At 39.6% G+C, this 14,421-nt stretch overlaps 2 protein-coding genes across 2 annotated transcripts in view; both read left to right on the top strand.

The window, feature by feature from the left end:
- The window catches only part of LOC145980924 (TNF receptor-associated factor 4-like), a 480,440-nt gene that overhangs the window by 150,476 nt on the left and 315,543 nt on the right, over positions 1-14,421 (top strand). The window lies entirely within an intron of this gene.
- On the top strand, positions 1,817-3,274 carry LOC145980922 (TNF receptor-associated factor 4-like). Its single transcript, XM_083114007.1, has one exon. It carries the CDS (start codon positions 1,817-1,819, stop codon positions 3,272-3,274), a length of 1,458 nt encoding a protein of 485 aa, XP_082970133.1.

Here is a 14,421-nt window from a genome sequence, read left to right on the forward strand (position 1 = left end):
AGAAAATCTGGCAGTGGACCACAATAAGTATTAGAACAACAGTGGTGGAGCACTGCAACTGGTTTAACATGATCTGCTTCCACAATTTGGTGGTGTTGCTTCCCAAGTTCGTCGGCGTCTACTTCGCAGAGGACCGACTTCACGCATTCCTTCGCGGCGGATTGCCTTGAACAATTCACGCCTCAGGCTAGAATAGTATTTTATGCATATATTTTTAATTTTTCTTTATTTCACTTCGTCTTTCTGCCACTATGGCTAATCGCAAAGATGAGGATGATACAATGAAATTGATGAAGAGAAATTCAAAGATAACACCCATGCACAGGCCGGGATTCAAAACTGGGACCTCTGGCGTCGAGGCGCGCAATGCTAACAGGCAACAATGGGTTCGTGAATGCAGACGATGACATGCGAATTGGCAACATATTGTGTTTTCGGACTAGTCCCGTTTTAACTTGGACTACAATGATGGCAGTATATGATATCGTGGTGAGTGCTATCTTCCAGTATGCATTGTCCAGCGTTATACCGGCCTAACAACAGGTGTGATGATGTGGGGTGTCATTGGGTATATCGTGATCTCGCCTTGTAAGAATTGAGGGTACTTTCAACAGAAACCGCTACATCTGGCAAGTAGTAGAAACAGAAGTCATACCTCTCCTTCAGCGCCCTCGTGGCGCTATATTTGACCATGACTATGCCCGTCACACATGTTGCTGGAGCGTTCACCCCTCACATCACGACAGATACAGCTTCTTCCTTAATCTGCAAGGTCGCCAGATGTGTAACCTTTTGAACATGTTTGGGATGTACGCACTAGGTAACTAGTCCGTCAAAGCCCTCCATCTGCCAATATCGACGAACTTTGGACTCACAATCAAGCAGCCTCTCAGGCAAGTCACCAGGAAAATATCCAAAACCTGTTGGATTCGATGCCACGCAGCTTGCGGAGGCTTCACAAGCTACGTAGTACTATTATATTTTTTTAATGTAATATTGTTGTATTGGTTCGATACTTCGATCATTTATACATGCCATTATTAGAAATATATGGAATAAATTTAATTCCATTGACATGATTCCTTCATGGTGTTGCAATTTCCACAAACAGTAGTGTACATTCAGCAAATAAATGTATGCATTTAGAATTTTTTATTTACTTTGCATGTTTATTTTAATGAAGCGGTGTTACTATTATATTTATGATATGCAGAAGCATTTGGGTTGTTGTTCTTGTTGAGTTGCTCCACAGATAAGGGTGCCCTCATCTGTGGTTTCTTTTCCACGTCCACTTTATGCACAAATAAGCTAAGTGGGACTGGAGTGAACTTCCGTCAAATATCGAGCATGAAAACTTTAGATATCAAATATGTGAAGTATAATTCTTAATAAGCCTATCCGAACTCTGGGCTAACTTAATCGACACATGGAACATTCACTGATATCATATATTGTACTTCATCGGAATATATCAACAAATTTAAGGTTAAAGTATTTCTTACAAATTACAGTACTACTGTGTGTACATTTTTGTCACTGTAGAGGCACTACGTACTTTATTGGCATTCATTCTCAGGTGTTTGAAAGAGCTTCGAAATATATTTTCTATTTTTTTTTTTTCGTTTCAGATCAACTGCTTCTTTACATATCTTATCCAAGGATTATACCACGTGTCATCCCAAGAGATTAGACAAAGTAAACGTTACATAGACTTATTTGCAGTTAGAAGTCATACTGTGAAGATCGTACATAGGGATTTTCTCGGTACTTCTTTACAAGCAAATAAGGTTTTAGTGTGTTAGTGTAGCTAATAAAAATGCCAACAGCAGTCTACAAGACCTGTTCCTTTTGTGGTAAAGAGGTGGAGGAGGAAGAATTGGAAAGTCATCAGTTAATCTGCAGAGTTGAAGAAGTTGAATGTGAAAATGGATGTGGGTTTGAACTTCAACGTGAAATGATGAGTGAACACGTGAAGGAGAGCTGCAGGAAACGAAAAGTCCTATGTGATCTGTGTAAGGAGACATTTTCACAAGAAGACCTCGAAGATCACAAGGTTCAGTGTTCACAACAGGTTGTGGAATGTGAACTGAAGTGCGGCGTACAAACGGAGCGCTCTAATTTGTCCAAACACATGGCCGAGAACTGTTCCAAATCACTAATAACCTGCTACTACTGTGGCCAGGAGGTGAAGAAAAGCAACATCAATGATCATGCCAAGAAGTGTGACGGGTCTAAGTGCTTGTGCGATAAGTGTGGAAAGAAGGTCCATGAAGAGTACATGGACTTTCATCTGAAGGAAAGGTGCGCGAAACGCATAATCCAGTGCGTGTTTTGCGACGCTAGTTCAATTGCAGACCTTTTACCGGAACATTTCGAAACCTGTGAAGATGTCCCTGTCCCTTGTGAGAGAAGCTGTGGAATCAAGTTACCCAGGAAGAAAATTGGTAACCACTTACAAGAATGCCCGAAGAGAATGGTAGAATGTGATTATTGTGAGAAAGAAGTCGAGACACAGTTGTTGGAAGATCACCACGAAGAATGTGTGAAGTTCCCAATTCCTTGTCCTGAGAGTTGTGGTGTTGAAGTAGCAAGAGAAGACGTGGAAAGACATTTGGATGAAGAATGCCAGAAGCGCTTTGCTGTGTGTGCTTACAAGGAGATGCAGTGCAGCTATGAAGGTTTTCCTGCAGGGATGATGCAACACATGAAGGAAGAGGTTCAGCATCACGTGAACTTATTAAAAGACAAAGTCGAAAATCTTGAATTGAAATTGGAGGGTGAGAAGAATAGAAATAAAGAACTACAGAGGGAGATATATAGACTAAGACATGGGAGCTTATTGTGGAAAGTGGAAGACATAACTGAGAAGATAGAAAAAGCTAAGAATGATGGAGTTACCAGTATTTACAGTCCGCCCTTTTACAGTAGTAAGCACGGGTACAAATTAAGAGGTATGTTACAAGCAGATGATAATCGTTCTGAGAACAAAGGCCATTTAGGAGTATTCATTCAAGTGATGCCAGGAGAGTATGATTCTGTTTTGAAATGGCCCTTCACGAAACTTGTAAAGTTTAGATTAGTTGACCATACAATTCAAGGCAAGGACATTGTTCAAAGTTTTCGTGGAGAAAATAATGAGACCTTTAATAAACCCAAGGACGGTAAATGTAATATTGAACGCGGTTATCCAAAATTTGTCTCTCACGAAGAACTCAATAACGGAAGTTACATTGTAGACAATGCAATTTTTCTTGAAGTATCTGTGGAAGAATGATATTAATGCTGAAAGATATGAAGTAATGAGCAACATGATACTGTAGTTTGTGATACTTGATAGAGTTCTTTGTACGTATAAGGAAATATATTCTGTATGATTTAGCACATAGTTTAAAGAAATCATGTTTATCTCTAAGATACAAAAAAGTTGAGTATATCCAGTTCCTTAATATTTATGAGAAATTTTGAACTATTTGAAATACAAGAAATTTAATACAATTTAATAAATGCTGCAATCAATGAATGCTTTTGTATTTCTGAAAATTGTTTATACATGAAAGAATGCAAATTTGTTTCTCATTTGTTACACTCAGTTTGCTCCCTACATTAACTTGTTACATCAACTTCTACAGGCTCTAACGTACACAGGATTTATTTTCGAAGGCGGCTGGAATTGTAATGGGTGATGTTACATAGCTACATTCTGAGGAAAGGAGGGGAGATACAGAACAAAATATTTCGTAATGGTCGTTTCTAACCTTTGTTTTAAAAGTTGTTCAAATACAAGAATGGTAAAGGGTGGTCAGTTAACAGCAGTTTGCATTTACCACTTTAGGTTTTCCCAAGGTATTTACTGCTGTTATTTGAAAATTTTGGATTTCTCAAAATTTCAGGAAGGGCTGTAGCTCCAAGAGACATTCTTCGTACGACAGTGCCCATAGGAGTTAAAATATGATAACGAAGAAAGAATTTTACTGAAAGTTTTAGATTGTAGTCGCCATAGTCAATACATGATAGCGTATACTGTGTGTATTCTATTTTTACGACAGGGGTTGCGGCTTATCCCTGCATGAGCATTGGAGGGGGGGGGGGATGGAACCAGATCAACATTATCCGGCCGTGCCACACGCGTTTTTATTTTCTCCATAAGAATAACGCGCCTAGAATGTAGGCATACCCGTCGATCTTGCGTTATGCACCTCAGAGAGTCTGATTACATCCACTTGTTTTTTTTCCTCCTCAAAGGTATGCAGAAGATCATGAAAGAGTCTCTGAATACATATTCATTTCAGAAACAGATTAGAAAGCAGTTGCTAAGTCGGTCGAAATGTTGCATTTCTTCGGTGCAGGCTCAGTTTGTCTCCTACACTGACTGCCTGCATCACTGTCTTAGAATGACCTTACTTGTCACCATAGGCGTAACTTGGCGGATAAAACAGTGAGCAATTTACACCCCTCAAGAAAATAATGTTGACTAAAAATCATAGATAATTTTGCATTTGTTAATCTCAAAGAAGGAAGTAATGAGTAATATTATGACTTCACAAATGCAACAGCAAAATAATCTGGGATGGAATATACAAAGGTTCGATTCTGCCTCGCCAAATTTAAGCCTAAATTCGACTCCCCTTCCCCCTCAAAGTTAGGTCCCAAGTTACGCCTATGCTCGTCAATGTGTTAGAGATACTCTTGTCATCCACAGACAATACTGCTAGCATTCTGATTCAGATAGGAGCAAATGGCAAACACAAGAGCAACGTGTGAACAACGTTGCGATTTTTGGCCAATTTCAGTGCGAATCTACATTTCGATGCTAAATCGTCGTTTCCCACATAATGTTTCTTCAATGAATATGTATTCTGTGACCCTTTCATGACCTCCTCATAACTTGGAGCTAAAGTTAATAAAACATAAAAGTGATCAGACCATTTGATTTGATTTGATTTGTTGTTTTAAGTCCACTTTATGCACAGTAAGGCTAATCTGGACTGGACCTACAGTTTAAAGTGGGTTCCGAACCACTTGTGCCTCCACAGTTTATCGAACCCGGGACCTCTTGATTACAAAGCGACGACGTCAGGCCCTTTGAGGATCATAGAAAACGTTAAGCGGAGATGCATACATTCTAGGCGTGTTATTCTTATGGTAAAAATAACGCGTGGGGCAGAAAACGGAAATTCTCGCTTGTGTCCCAAATTTCGTGTTGGGTGCTTTTATTATACTTCTGTTCAAAGAAAGTGGCTCGTTTGAATTAAAGATGAGCTTCGGAGCCGATCGAGTGTGGCAGTACAGCCGAAGTAAAAGTTAGGGAAAACAGCACTCTACAGTGTTGCTTACCACTAAAGTTTATCACCGGATGCAGGGAATTGTCTGACTTGCTGAGCGAAAAGAAACGGTCACAAGGAAGCTTTTTTTCATTTTAATTATTAATGCAATCCAGTGCCCAATTTTACAAGAGACTGTGCCGGGGAAAAATTCGGGAAAATGTGTTAGAGATACTCAGAATTCCATAACTAATCTAAAAAAACAAAAAACTACCTAAATCCCTTCGCTTTGGGAATAGCTCATATTCATTTGAAAACAGAGGGGAGTGGATGTTGGTTCCATTACTTCTTTCCCTAGCTTAACATAGCAGCAACGTCGACGTTCACCAAGAGGACGCGGGATCGAATTCCGGCCTGATGGGGGGGTGTTGTTTGCGAGTCTCCCTTCATCACTTTTCCCATATCATTATTTATCTTCTTTGTCGCGATTAACTAAAAGTCGAAGAAATAAGACCCTAACAAAATTAAATCAAATTGACATCCAAGATGCGGACGTAGTAAACTATCCTAGGCAATAATAATATCGATCACGGCCCGAATATAGTGACTTCACGATCACTTTCGTTATTTTCTCTTACGCATGCAAACTACATTTTAGACTTGTAATTAGAAAACGAAAGTAGTATAATACAGCTTCCAAAATCAGTACAAGCTAGATGAATGTCTTCATATTTTCCTGAAAAAAATCACTCTTCTTCGTCAGTTAGTTAGTTTGAAAATCTACTTATGTATGTGCCATTGACTTGGAAGATTCGTGGCCACATATCAGAATCTGCTATGTTGACAGAACCTAGAGCACGAAGATTATTAGGGGTTGGAAACACTAACCTTGTACAAAACCACGTCTTCGATCGTCTTCATTAATATAGACACTCAACATTAACTTATGGTCTAAGAGCAATGTGTGCATAGCATAGAGACACTATACCATGAAGCGTATTGCTTTCAAATTAATGTAATTAGAGAAAAGGGTTAGAACCGGACAGTTAAAGTGCAATCTTCAGGAGAAATCATCCTAATAGCATGCTTTCTCGCAACACTGCTTGTGTCAATGTCGGTAAAACGCCAGCTTCGTAAGCTGAAATCCTAGGTCAGTTTCCGAGCGTTGTCATTTGATTTTTCTCTTTCTGCCAAACGGGTGTCACGAAAAGTACGTATTTCACCGAGTTGCAGCTTTATCCTTATTGAAAGGACTGCGTGTGTCATAATTTCGAGCTTGGAACGTATTTTTCTTTATTGCGTTCTTACGTCACCAGAAGATCAAACGTCATTCTTTTGTGAAAGAAAAATCGCAGAATGTAAGTTCGAAACTTTGGGTTTCATCGAAAAGTGAATATTAATGTCTTCCGTCATTCATTTGCTACTTCCCTCGTTTCACTCCCCCCCCCCCTTTTCACACACAAAACACTGACAGACTGGTTGCACGCTCGATTCTATATCAGTAATTCCTGAATGAGAGGAGGAATTTACTGTTAAAATTGTTAAGTTAAGACATTCCTTTCTGCCTGATTGAAGGTGTTTTTATTAGAAACAAATACAAATAATCTTCAACTACTATTATTGGACGAAAATCATTGATGTTATATTTTAAAACACAAACTTAAATTCAATTTGTTGATAATTAGATATTTAAATTATTTTCAGCATATAAATAATTATTTGTCATATTTTTCATGATGCATTTTCTCATCCCTCTTACCTTTGGTAGCCGCTCCTTCCTCCAAAAACAATGAATTTACAATTTTTCTAATCTTCTCCATTTTTTTAATTTCCAATCCATTTTTCCTTGCGTCCTATATTTTATGTTGACATATAAGGGGAGGCACGCCACCCTAGCTCCCCTTCCGGACTAATATGTGTATGCTGTTCATTTGTGTTTGTGATTGGATCATTATCGCCATTCATCCTAATCTTCGCGATTAGCCAAAAAGTAACAGAAAATTGAAGTAAAATAAACGAAAGTAAATCAGCCAACAAATTATCTAATTGAAACTTTCTCTTCTGGCACTGTGGCCACAGCACTAGACAAAGATACGGAATCACTTGTTTCCGTCGCACCTGGCTTGTCACCAGGAAGCAAGAGCGAGGATTCTTTCAGAACCCTTCGCACACAATGAGTGCATACAGCGCATGCATCGTGAGGCTAACACGTCTCGTTATATTATTTAAATTAGAAGTCTGAACCTTCGTGACATGAGTTCGAACCCTGGTGAGATCAATATATATATATATATACCGGGTGGTCCATTTATAATGATAGTATGGAATGTCGCGTGCAGAATGCATCCAATCGAAAAATTGCACAGAATAAAAGTTTGATACTATTGAGGGTGTAAGTCAATGCCGCAAAAATTTCGTCGCCTCCACCCACCCCTTAGGGGGGGTAAATTTGAAATTTCAAATGGAACACCCCCATTCGTTTTACATATTTGGATTCCGTGTTGAAAAAGAAGTATTTTTTGTTTGAAAAATTTTGTAAAAAAATTGCAAACTTCGAACATTTATATACATTTGGTAGTTTCAGATTCATTTTGTTCCCTTTATGTAATAACAGTTTTGGTTTCCGTTGAAAACATTGCATAAACGAATTTTGTTCAAAAAAATGTGTGCAAAGAATTCGGAAAAAGAAAATTGTTTGCAATTTATGTTTTTGTGCAACAATAAATAATATTAATTTGTTTCAACTCTTTGGTTTCAAGGAACAATTTCATATGAACAACACTACTCACATTCAGGCTCGAGCCATTTTGGACACAAAGTTTCCTAGTCGATGGATAGGACGTGGAGGACCCGTTTCTTGCCCAGCTCGTTCACCCGATCTCACTTCGCCTGATTTCTGCCTTTGGGGACTACTTAAAGGAAAGTACTACCATGAAGTTCCAATAACGCCAGAGAACATGCGGCAACGAATTATTGATTCTTGTGCCTCTATCACTCCTGACATTTTGGGACGAACAGTGTGGAGCTTTAGACACCGTGTTTTGAACTGCATTAAAGAGAACTGTCATCATTTTGAACATTTGCTCATTTAAACATTTATTTGTGTACCTCAAATGATAACAGTAGTTATGGTACCGCGTTGAGGTCGATAAATCAATTGATTGGAAAAGATCGATCAAAGATCAATTGATGATGTAGTTGTGTGGGCAAGCAAGGGGTATTGTTGTGCGCGATGACGTCATAAAATGGGCGGGGCTTAATTTTGTGAGGAGCGTTTTGATTGGTTGTTGGAGGAAAAGTATTTGGGTTTTTCTCGGTTGGTCGGAGTTTCCGGCGTCTGAAAACAGATGGCGTTGATGAGGCTTTTAAGTGGTGCGTTGAATGTTAAGTGCCTTTTCTTGGAAAATGGGGTTTGTTGAGTGTTGTTTCGAGGAAATTTTGTGAGAATTAATGGATGTGGTTTGGGTAATGGGTTTGGAATGGTAATTGCTTTTCCCGGTCGGCCGGCGTCTGAAAACAGATGGCATTGATGATTCTGAAATTCTCGGAATGTGGGTTGGGGACGAGGAAAAGTATCGACGATTATCCGGTGACGGTTGGTTTTCTCGGAATTTCCGGCGTCTGAAAACAGATGGCGTTGATGAGGCTTTTAAGGCGTGCGGTGAAGGTTAAGTGCCTGTTTTTGGAAAATGTGGTTTGTTGAGTGTTGGTTCGAGGAAATGTTGTGAGAATTAATGGATGTGGTTTGTGTAATGGGTCTGGAATGGTAATTGCTTTTGCGTGTTTGAGTCAAGTGTTTTAAGGTCTGTTTTTCAAGGAATTTTGTCGGGAGATTATTTCAGGGTCTGGTGAATGTTCGAGCAGATGACGTTGAAGTGTTGAGGGTTCGAGTTCTAGAAATTGTGTGGGATGAGAGTAGGGTTTCGGGGAATGAGTAATGTTTGATGTCTGGTGTTAATTGGTTTGGTGTTGCGAGAAAGATTATCGTTAAGTGGTTCCAGGAATTGGTGAGCGATGTGTGTGGACGGTTGAGAGTGATATGCATGGACCGGATGAATGATGTGCGGAATGGTTGATATGAGCAGGATGAATGCGGTGGTCTGCAAATGTCGAGATATGGGTTTCCGGAATGAGTGAGACAGAAGAATGGTGTGTTGTATTCTTAGAAGTCTGTTGAATGTTGTGCTGGAAGGAGGGTTCCCTGCATAGCATATGGGATAGCACGTGATGGAGAAAGAGCATAAGGAGAAAAAGTGCCGGAGAAGACGGATGTAGATAAATTATACAGAGTAAAAAAAAAAAAACTATTCTCGGAAGAGTTGAGTGTGTACAGTGTACCAGGACAGGAAGAAGATAGGAGAGGCACGTGGGCGTTGGATGCTCTGCGCGAGAGATTACGTATCGAATATGACTGACTTGATCGTCGGGAGGAAGGTATATAAAAAGGAACGAACCAGATATGCATCATAAGAGGTACAACTGTCTGCCGGATAACTGTCCACAGCTCAGCCAGCACAATCGCCTGTCAGGTTTCAGATACTATAGTGAGAAAAGTGATCAGTTTCAACGGATCAATCCTACCTGGTATATATATATATATATATATATATATATATATATATATATATATATAGTGGATTATCTTGAGGTGAGTAGAAGTGTAAAATGGGTATAGGGGGCTGGATATTGCAATTTGTCGGCAGTGTAATGGGGATGAAACCTGCTGCTCCAGATTTGTTGCCAGCGACAACGGTATCACAAAGTAGTCGTCCACTGCCGTCTCCTCCACGGACACCACGGTCGTCGGTACAGCCTGAAATGTTTAAGGATGACAGCCCGTACGTGAGTGTTCCTAAGTATTTTACGGAACAGCAATTTCGTAGATCGTGGGAAGTGAAGAATGCTGCACAACACAAATATGAGAAGTTGAGACGCTGTATGAAGAACAGTAGTGATGGCCGGGGTGAAACGTTGAGGAAAAGAAAACATGATGTTGATAAAAATATGCAGTATAATCCTTTGTACGGTTATATAGAGAAGGCAATGTGTTTTGCATACCCTGTAACAGTCTCCAATTCGAAAAGACTGCATGGTGTTAAATCAAAAATATTTGAGAGTAATAGTCCCAAAGTGTTGGTTTTTGATAGTCCGGTAAGGTACAGGGAATCTCTTTTAATAACATTTTACAATAGAGATCTAGTGAATGAGAATTTTATGGAACTTGAAAGTAATGGTTTTCCGATCAGCATGCAGTACATCAAGAGTCGTAGAACAGGATTATGTGAGACACATTACCTTTTCGAGAGAGCACCTGTATACGGTCATTTGCCGTACCATGTGTGGAGCAATCGTGTAGCCGGTGAGATAGCATCTCACGGATATAATGCAGGACCTTTTACTGTAGTATCGGGAATTTCCTCAAAAGATTGCATCTGTATGGAGACAGAATCGGAACTAAATTCGGAGCATGTAGATATATCCGATCTGCATGTTCCTCCACGTTGTCTGGTTACAAAATATATCATGATGACGGATGAGAGTTTAAATTGGGGGCGTGCCGCTGTCGAATTGACACGGTACGAAAATTTGGAACATTTACTGAATGAGGAGATTCCCCTGCTGTACCGAGTAGGGTGTCTCAAAAAATACATGATAGTGGATTATAGTGATGTTGCAACCCTGATGCAGATATTTAGAAAACAATATTCGGGAGTCTATGTTATCACTGGGTGAAATATTTCAGTGGTTTAACAGTAGTGTACCCCTACAGGAGTCGGTAAGCGATACATTAGAAGTAAAAGGTACTGCATTAGATTTAGAAGAGTTAGCCGACTATTGTTACAACCCGTTACGGCGTAGCGATCTAAGATCAAAATATGCTTTTATTTCCAGTGTCAAAGTTGAAGAGCAGTTTTCGAGAGGCATAGGCCCCCATCGTGAGTTCCCCGAAATAATAGACTGACACGTCGGAAGCAGAAAACTATAGTGCTTGAAAGGTGAGAAAATAAAAAAATATTACCTGTGGCAGCAGAGGTTTATTTTGGAAATGTACAGCCTATGGTGGGGGGGTTTGCTGTTCCCGGTCCTCTGGTGGAGGTAATCGAGGCGTAAGATGTCCCTCCTCCTCCTCCTCCTCCCGCTGCACCAAATTAATGAGGGGCGGATCTTCCTCCTCTTCCAGAGCAGGAGAAGGAGGACGAACATAGCCTCTGAGGACCGCAGGAGGTAGCAGTAGGAGCAGGTTGTCGGTCCTACGAACATTGCGTCGATCCATTCTGAAGAACAATATATAAGAATTAAAAAAAATATATTCGGTTCCATGTAGATATTGATTGGCTATAAAAGAAAAAGTGGTATGTGAGATATATAATCGGGAAAAATGGTGAACATGCATGTGAAACCAATTTAACTAACCGGGGCTTATTTGCAGTAAGTTTTAATGAGGCCTAACAGGACCGCGCGAAAATTTCAAATCGATATATCTGTCGCTAATTGAGCTACAAGGATAGTCGATAGGTTGTCGGACCATGCCAAAATATACAATGTTATAAGAAATAAATTAAAATAAGTACCTTTGGCAATAATGACGGAAAGTGTCCTCCATTCTTTGACGATTGAGGTGACGCCTAACCGCAAATAGGGCCAACATCTGTTCGTATTGCCGATTGATTTCTGCCTGCTCCTCCAGACACCTCCTAACATACCTGGTGAGCTCTGCGAAGTGCTCTTCTTCTTCTGCTCCTATCTGGTATTCGTGAAAAGCATTTCGCAGAGCCTCCCCTTGCTGTATGTTACGTTCCTGAAAATATGTGTGAATTAATATATAACAGTGATTACAGGTTGTGTAAAATATGTATAACTAATATATTTTCTGTCTATTTTCAGATGACTACACTTCCACTAGGGTTCAGTCTACTGTATGGTGACGTAAAAGAGGAGACGGGGACTACAACAGAAGAGAGAAGAAATTTGTGGAGCAAAGTTCACGCACGACAAGTAGAAAAGCATGTAGGCAGCTACGTCAATTTCTGCAAAGAAAACGGGTTGGCCGAAGATTTATTGCGCCGACTAGAAGACACGTGTAAAGATTTTGAAGTGAAGGTGGACACATTGGTGAAAATATTCAGCTTCATTATTGAAAAAAAAAGAAACGCGGCAGTGTTTGGTGATTTTGTAGAAAACATACAGAGAGCCCAATATGTACCCTCGCATTTATCGTTAAGAATCTGTTTCGAGTTAATGGAACTATTTAAAAGTGTGAGGAATGAAAGAGCAGAAAATAAAAAAACAGGGGGAACAGGAAAAGAACTAGAGGAGCGGATGGTGGAGATGTTAAAAAAGAGAAAACTGAACGAATAAACATTACTAATATTACTAATAAACTAACACGTTTCGTTCAGTTGTGGGATAATAAAACAATCTGGCTGATTTTAAATTTACTTTATGCACAGAACCATAGGTTGCCATCGGGAATCGAACCCGAGATTGTACATATAACGTCTACATTGAGAGGTATTGCATTTAATGGGTATAATAAAATATGTATAATAGTTTCTTGTAATAAAAATATATGGTGTATACAGAAAATATGTTATTGTTAATATGAATATGAAATAGGTACTTACCAAATTTCCATCAGCCATCGCACGTTCTGCTTGACCCAACACGAAGTAACAGAATGAGTGGAGGAAAATCTGTTTCAGAAAGTCTGCAGACTTCTTTACACGCTTAAGTCATTAGCAAGCGTGTTACACGGAAATCTGTAGAAGAGATTAAATTGCGGTGACAGAAGTTCTTTATTACATCATGACAGATTTACAAGGAGGAAATTGCGGGACTGAGGCCTGCAGTTCTGAGATGAGTTTCACAGTAGTTCCTTGTTGCATCCGGTCGACTCTGATAACGTTATGTACATAGTACTTCCTTGTTTCATCCAGACAGATAATAAAAGTATGGAGATATATTTGCAAAACCAACTTCCTTGTTAGGTCCTCACAGAAAATCTGAGAAAGAACATCGTGAAATAGATGATGTTGAAAATGTAGCGTTATTGTAATTGCGTTTGTTTCTTAAATAAACAGAATCAGAGTCGACCTACACATATGGCAAATCCGTTTTTACAGGGTTTGAGTGGACTCGTTGCAAAATACAAAATTAAAGCAATCAGTGTTTTTTTGTTTTTAGGATACACACGGGCGAGTCGAACCCTTTGAAAATGCAAAGTTATTTCTATTATTTCTTCCCGTGGCCAAACCGAGTCGGAGTCGCCCTTTGAAAATGCACAGATATGGCAAATCAATTTTATGTTAAATCACATAGGGCCGGACAATAGCACCGCCATATTGACGGCAATGTAGGGTTTCTGTATTTCAGATCGTAGACCCCTCCCATATACTTTTGACGTACAGATTCCGAATCTACAATTGCCTTAACTTTACTTCAATTAGGGCCGGCTGGACGACCCTTCGAAATTTTCCGGACAGGTTTTTCGAGTTTTTCAATTTACCTACAACAGATAGGTGCCAGTAAACATCGCCGACGGTTACTACGTAATTTTATACAATTAATTGTCATCTCAGCTCGTCATGACAATGGAGGCCGCCATCTTGGCCGCCATCTTGGTTTTTGTTATTTTTACCGTAGACCTCCGTCCATATACTCTATTTAAAGGTGTTGACGTACAGATTCCGAATCTACAATTGCCTTTACTCTAGTCCAGTTAGGGGTCGGCTGAACGGCCCTTCGAAATTTTCCGGACATGTTTTTCGAGTTTTTCAATTTACCTACAACAGATAGGTTCCAGTAAACATCGCGACGGTTACTACGTAATATTATACAATTAATTGTCATCTCAGCTCGTTATGACAATGGGGGCCGCCTTCTTGGTTCTTGTTATTTTAACCGTAGGTTTCCAACTTTTAAATGTTTATATTGTGTAAGGAATGTGCTATCAGATAAAAATGTGATGGTACGTGCCAGCACTTTGCAAGATATTCAGCTTCATTATTGAAAGGAAAAGAAATGCGTCAGTATTCGGTGATTGTGTAGAAAACATAAAGAGAGCGCAATATGTACCTTCGCATTTGTCGTTAAGAATTTGGTTCGTCTACCCACTTTCTGTCATTTGTGGCCTCGCAGTATGCTAAAACTCACCTGCGAG

Source organism: Lepisma saccharinum, chromosome 28 (assembly GCF_977018435.1).
Source record: "Lepisma saccharinum chromosome 28, izLepSacc3.1, whole genome shotgun sequence".
Classification (NCBI taxonomy): domain Eukaryota; kingdom Metazoa; phylum Arthropoda; class Insecta; order Zygentoma; family Lepismatidae; genus Lepisma; species Lepisma saccharinum.

Excerpts from the sequence above, each read along its gene's own strand:
- LOC145980922 (XM_083114007.1), top strand. The coding sequence starts at position 1,817 with ATGCCAACAGCAGTCTACAAGACCTGTTCCTTTTGTGGTAAAGAGGTG.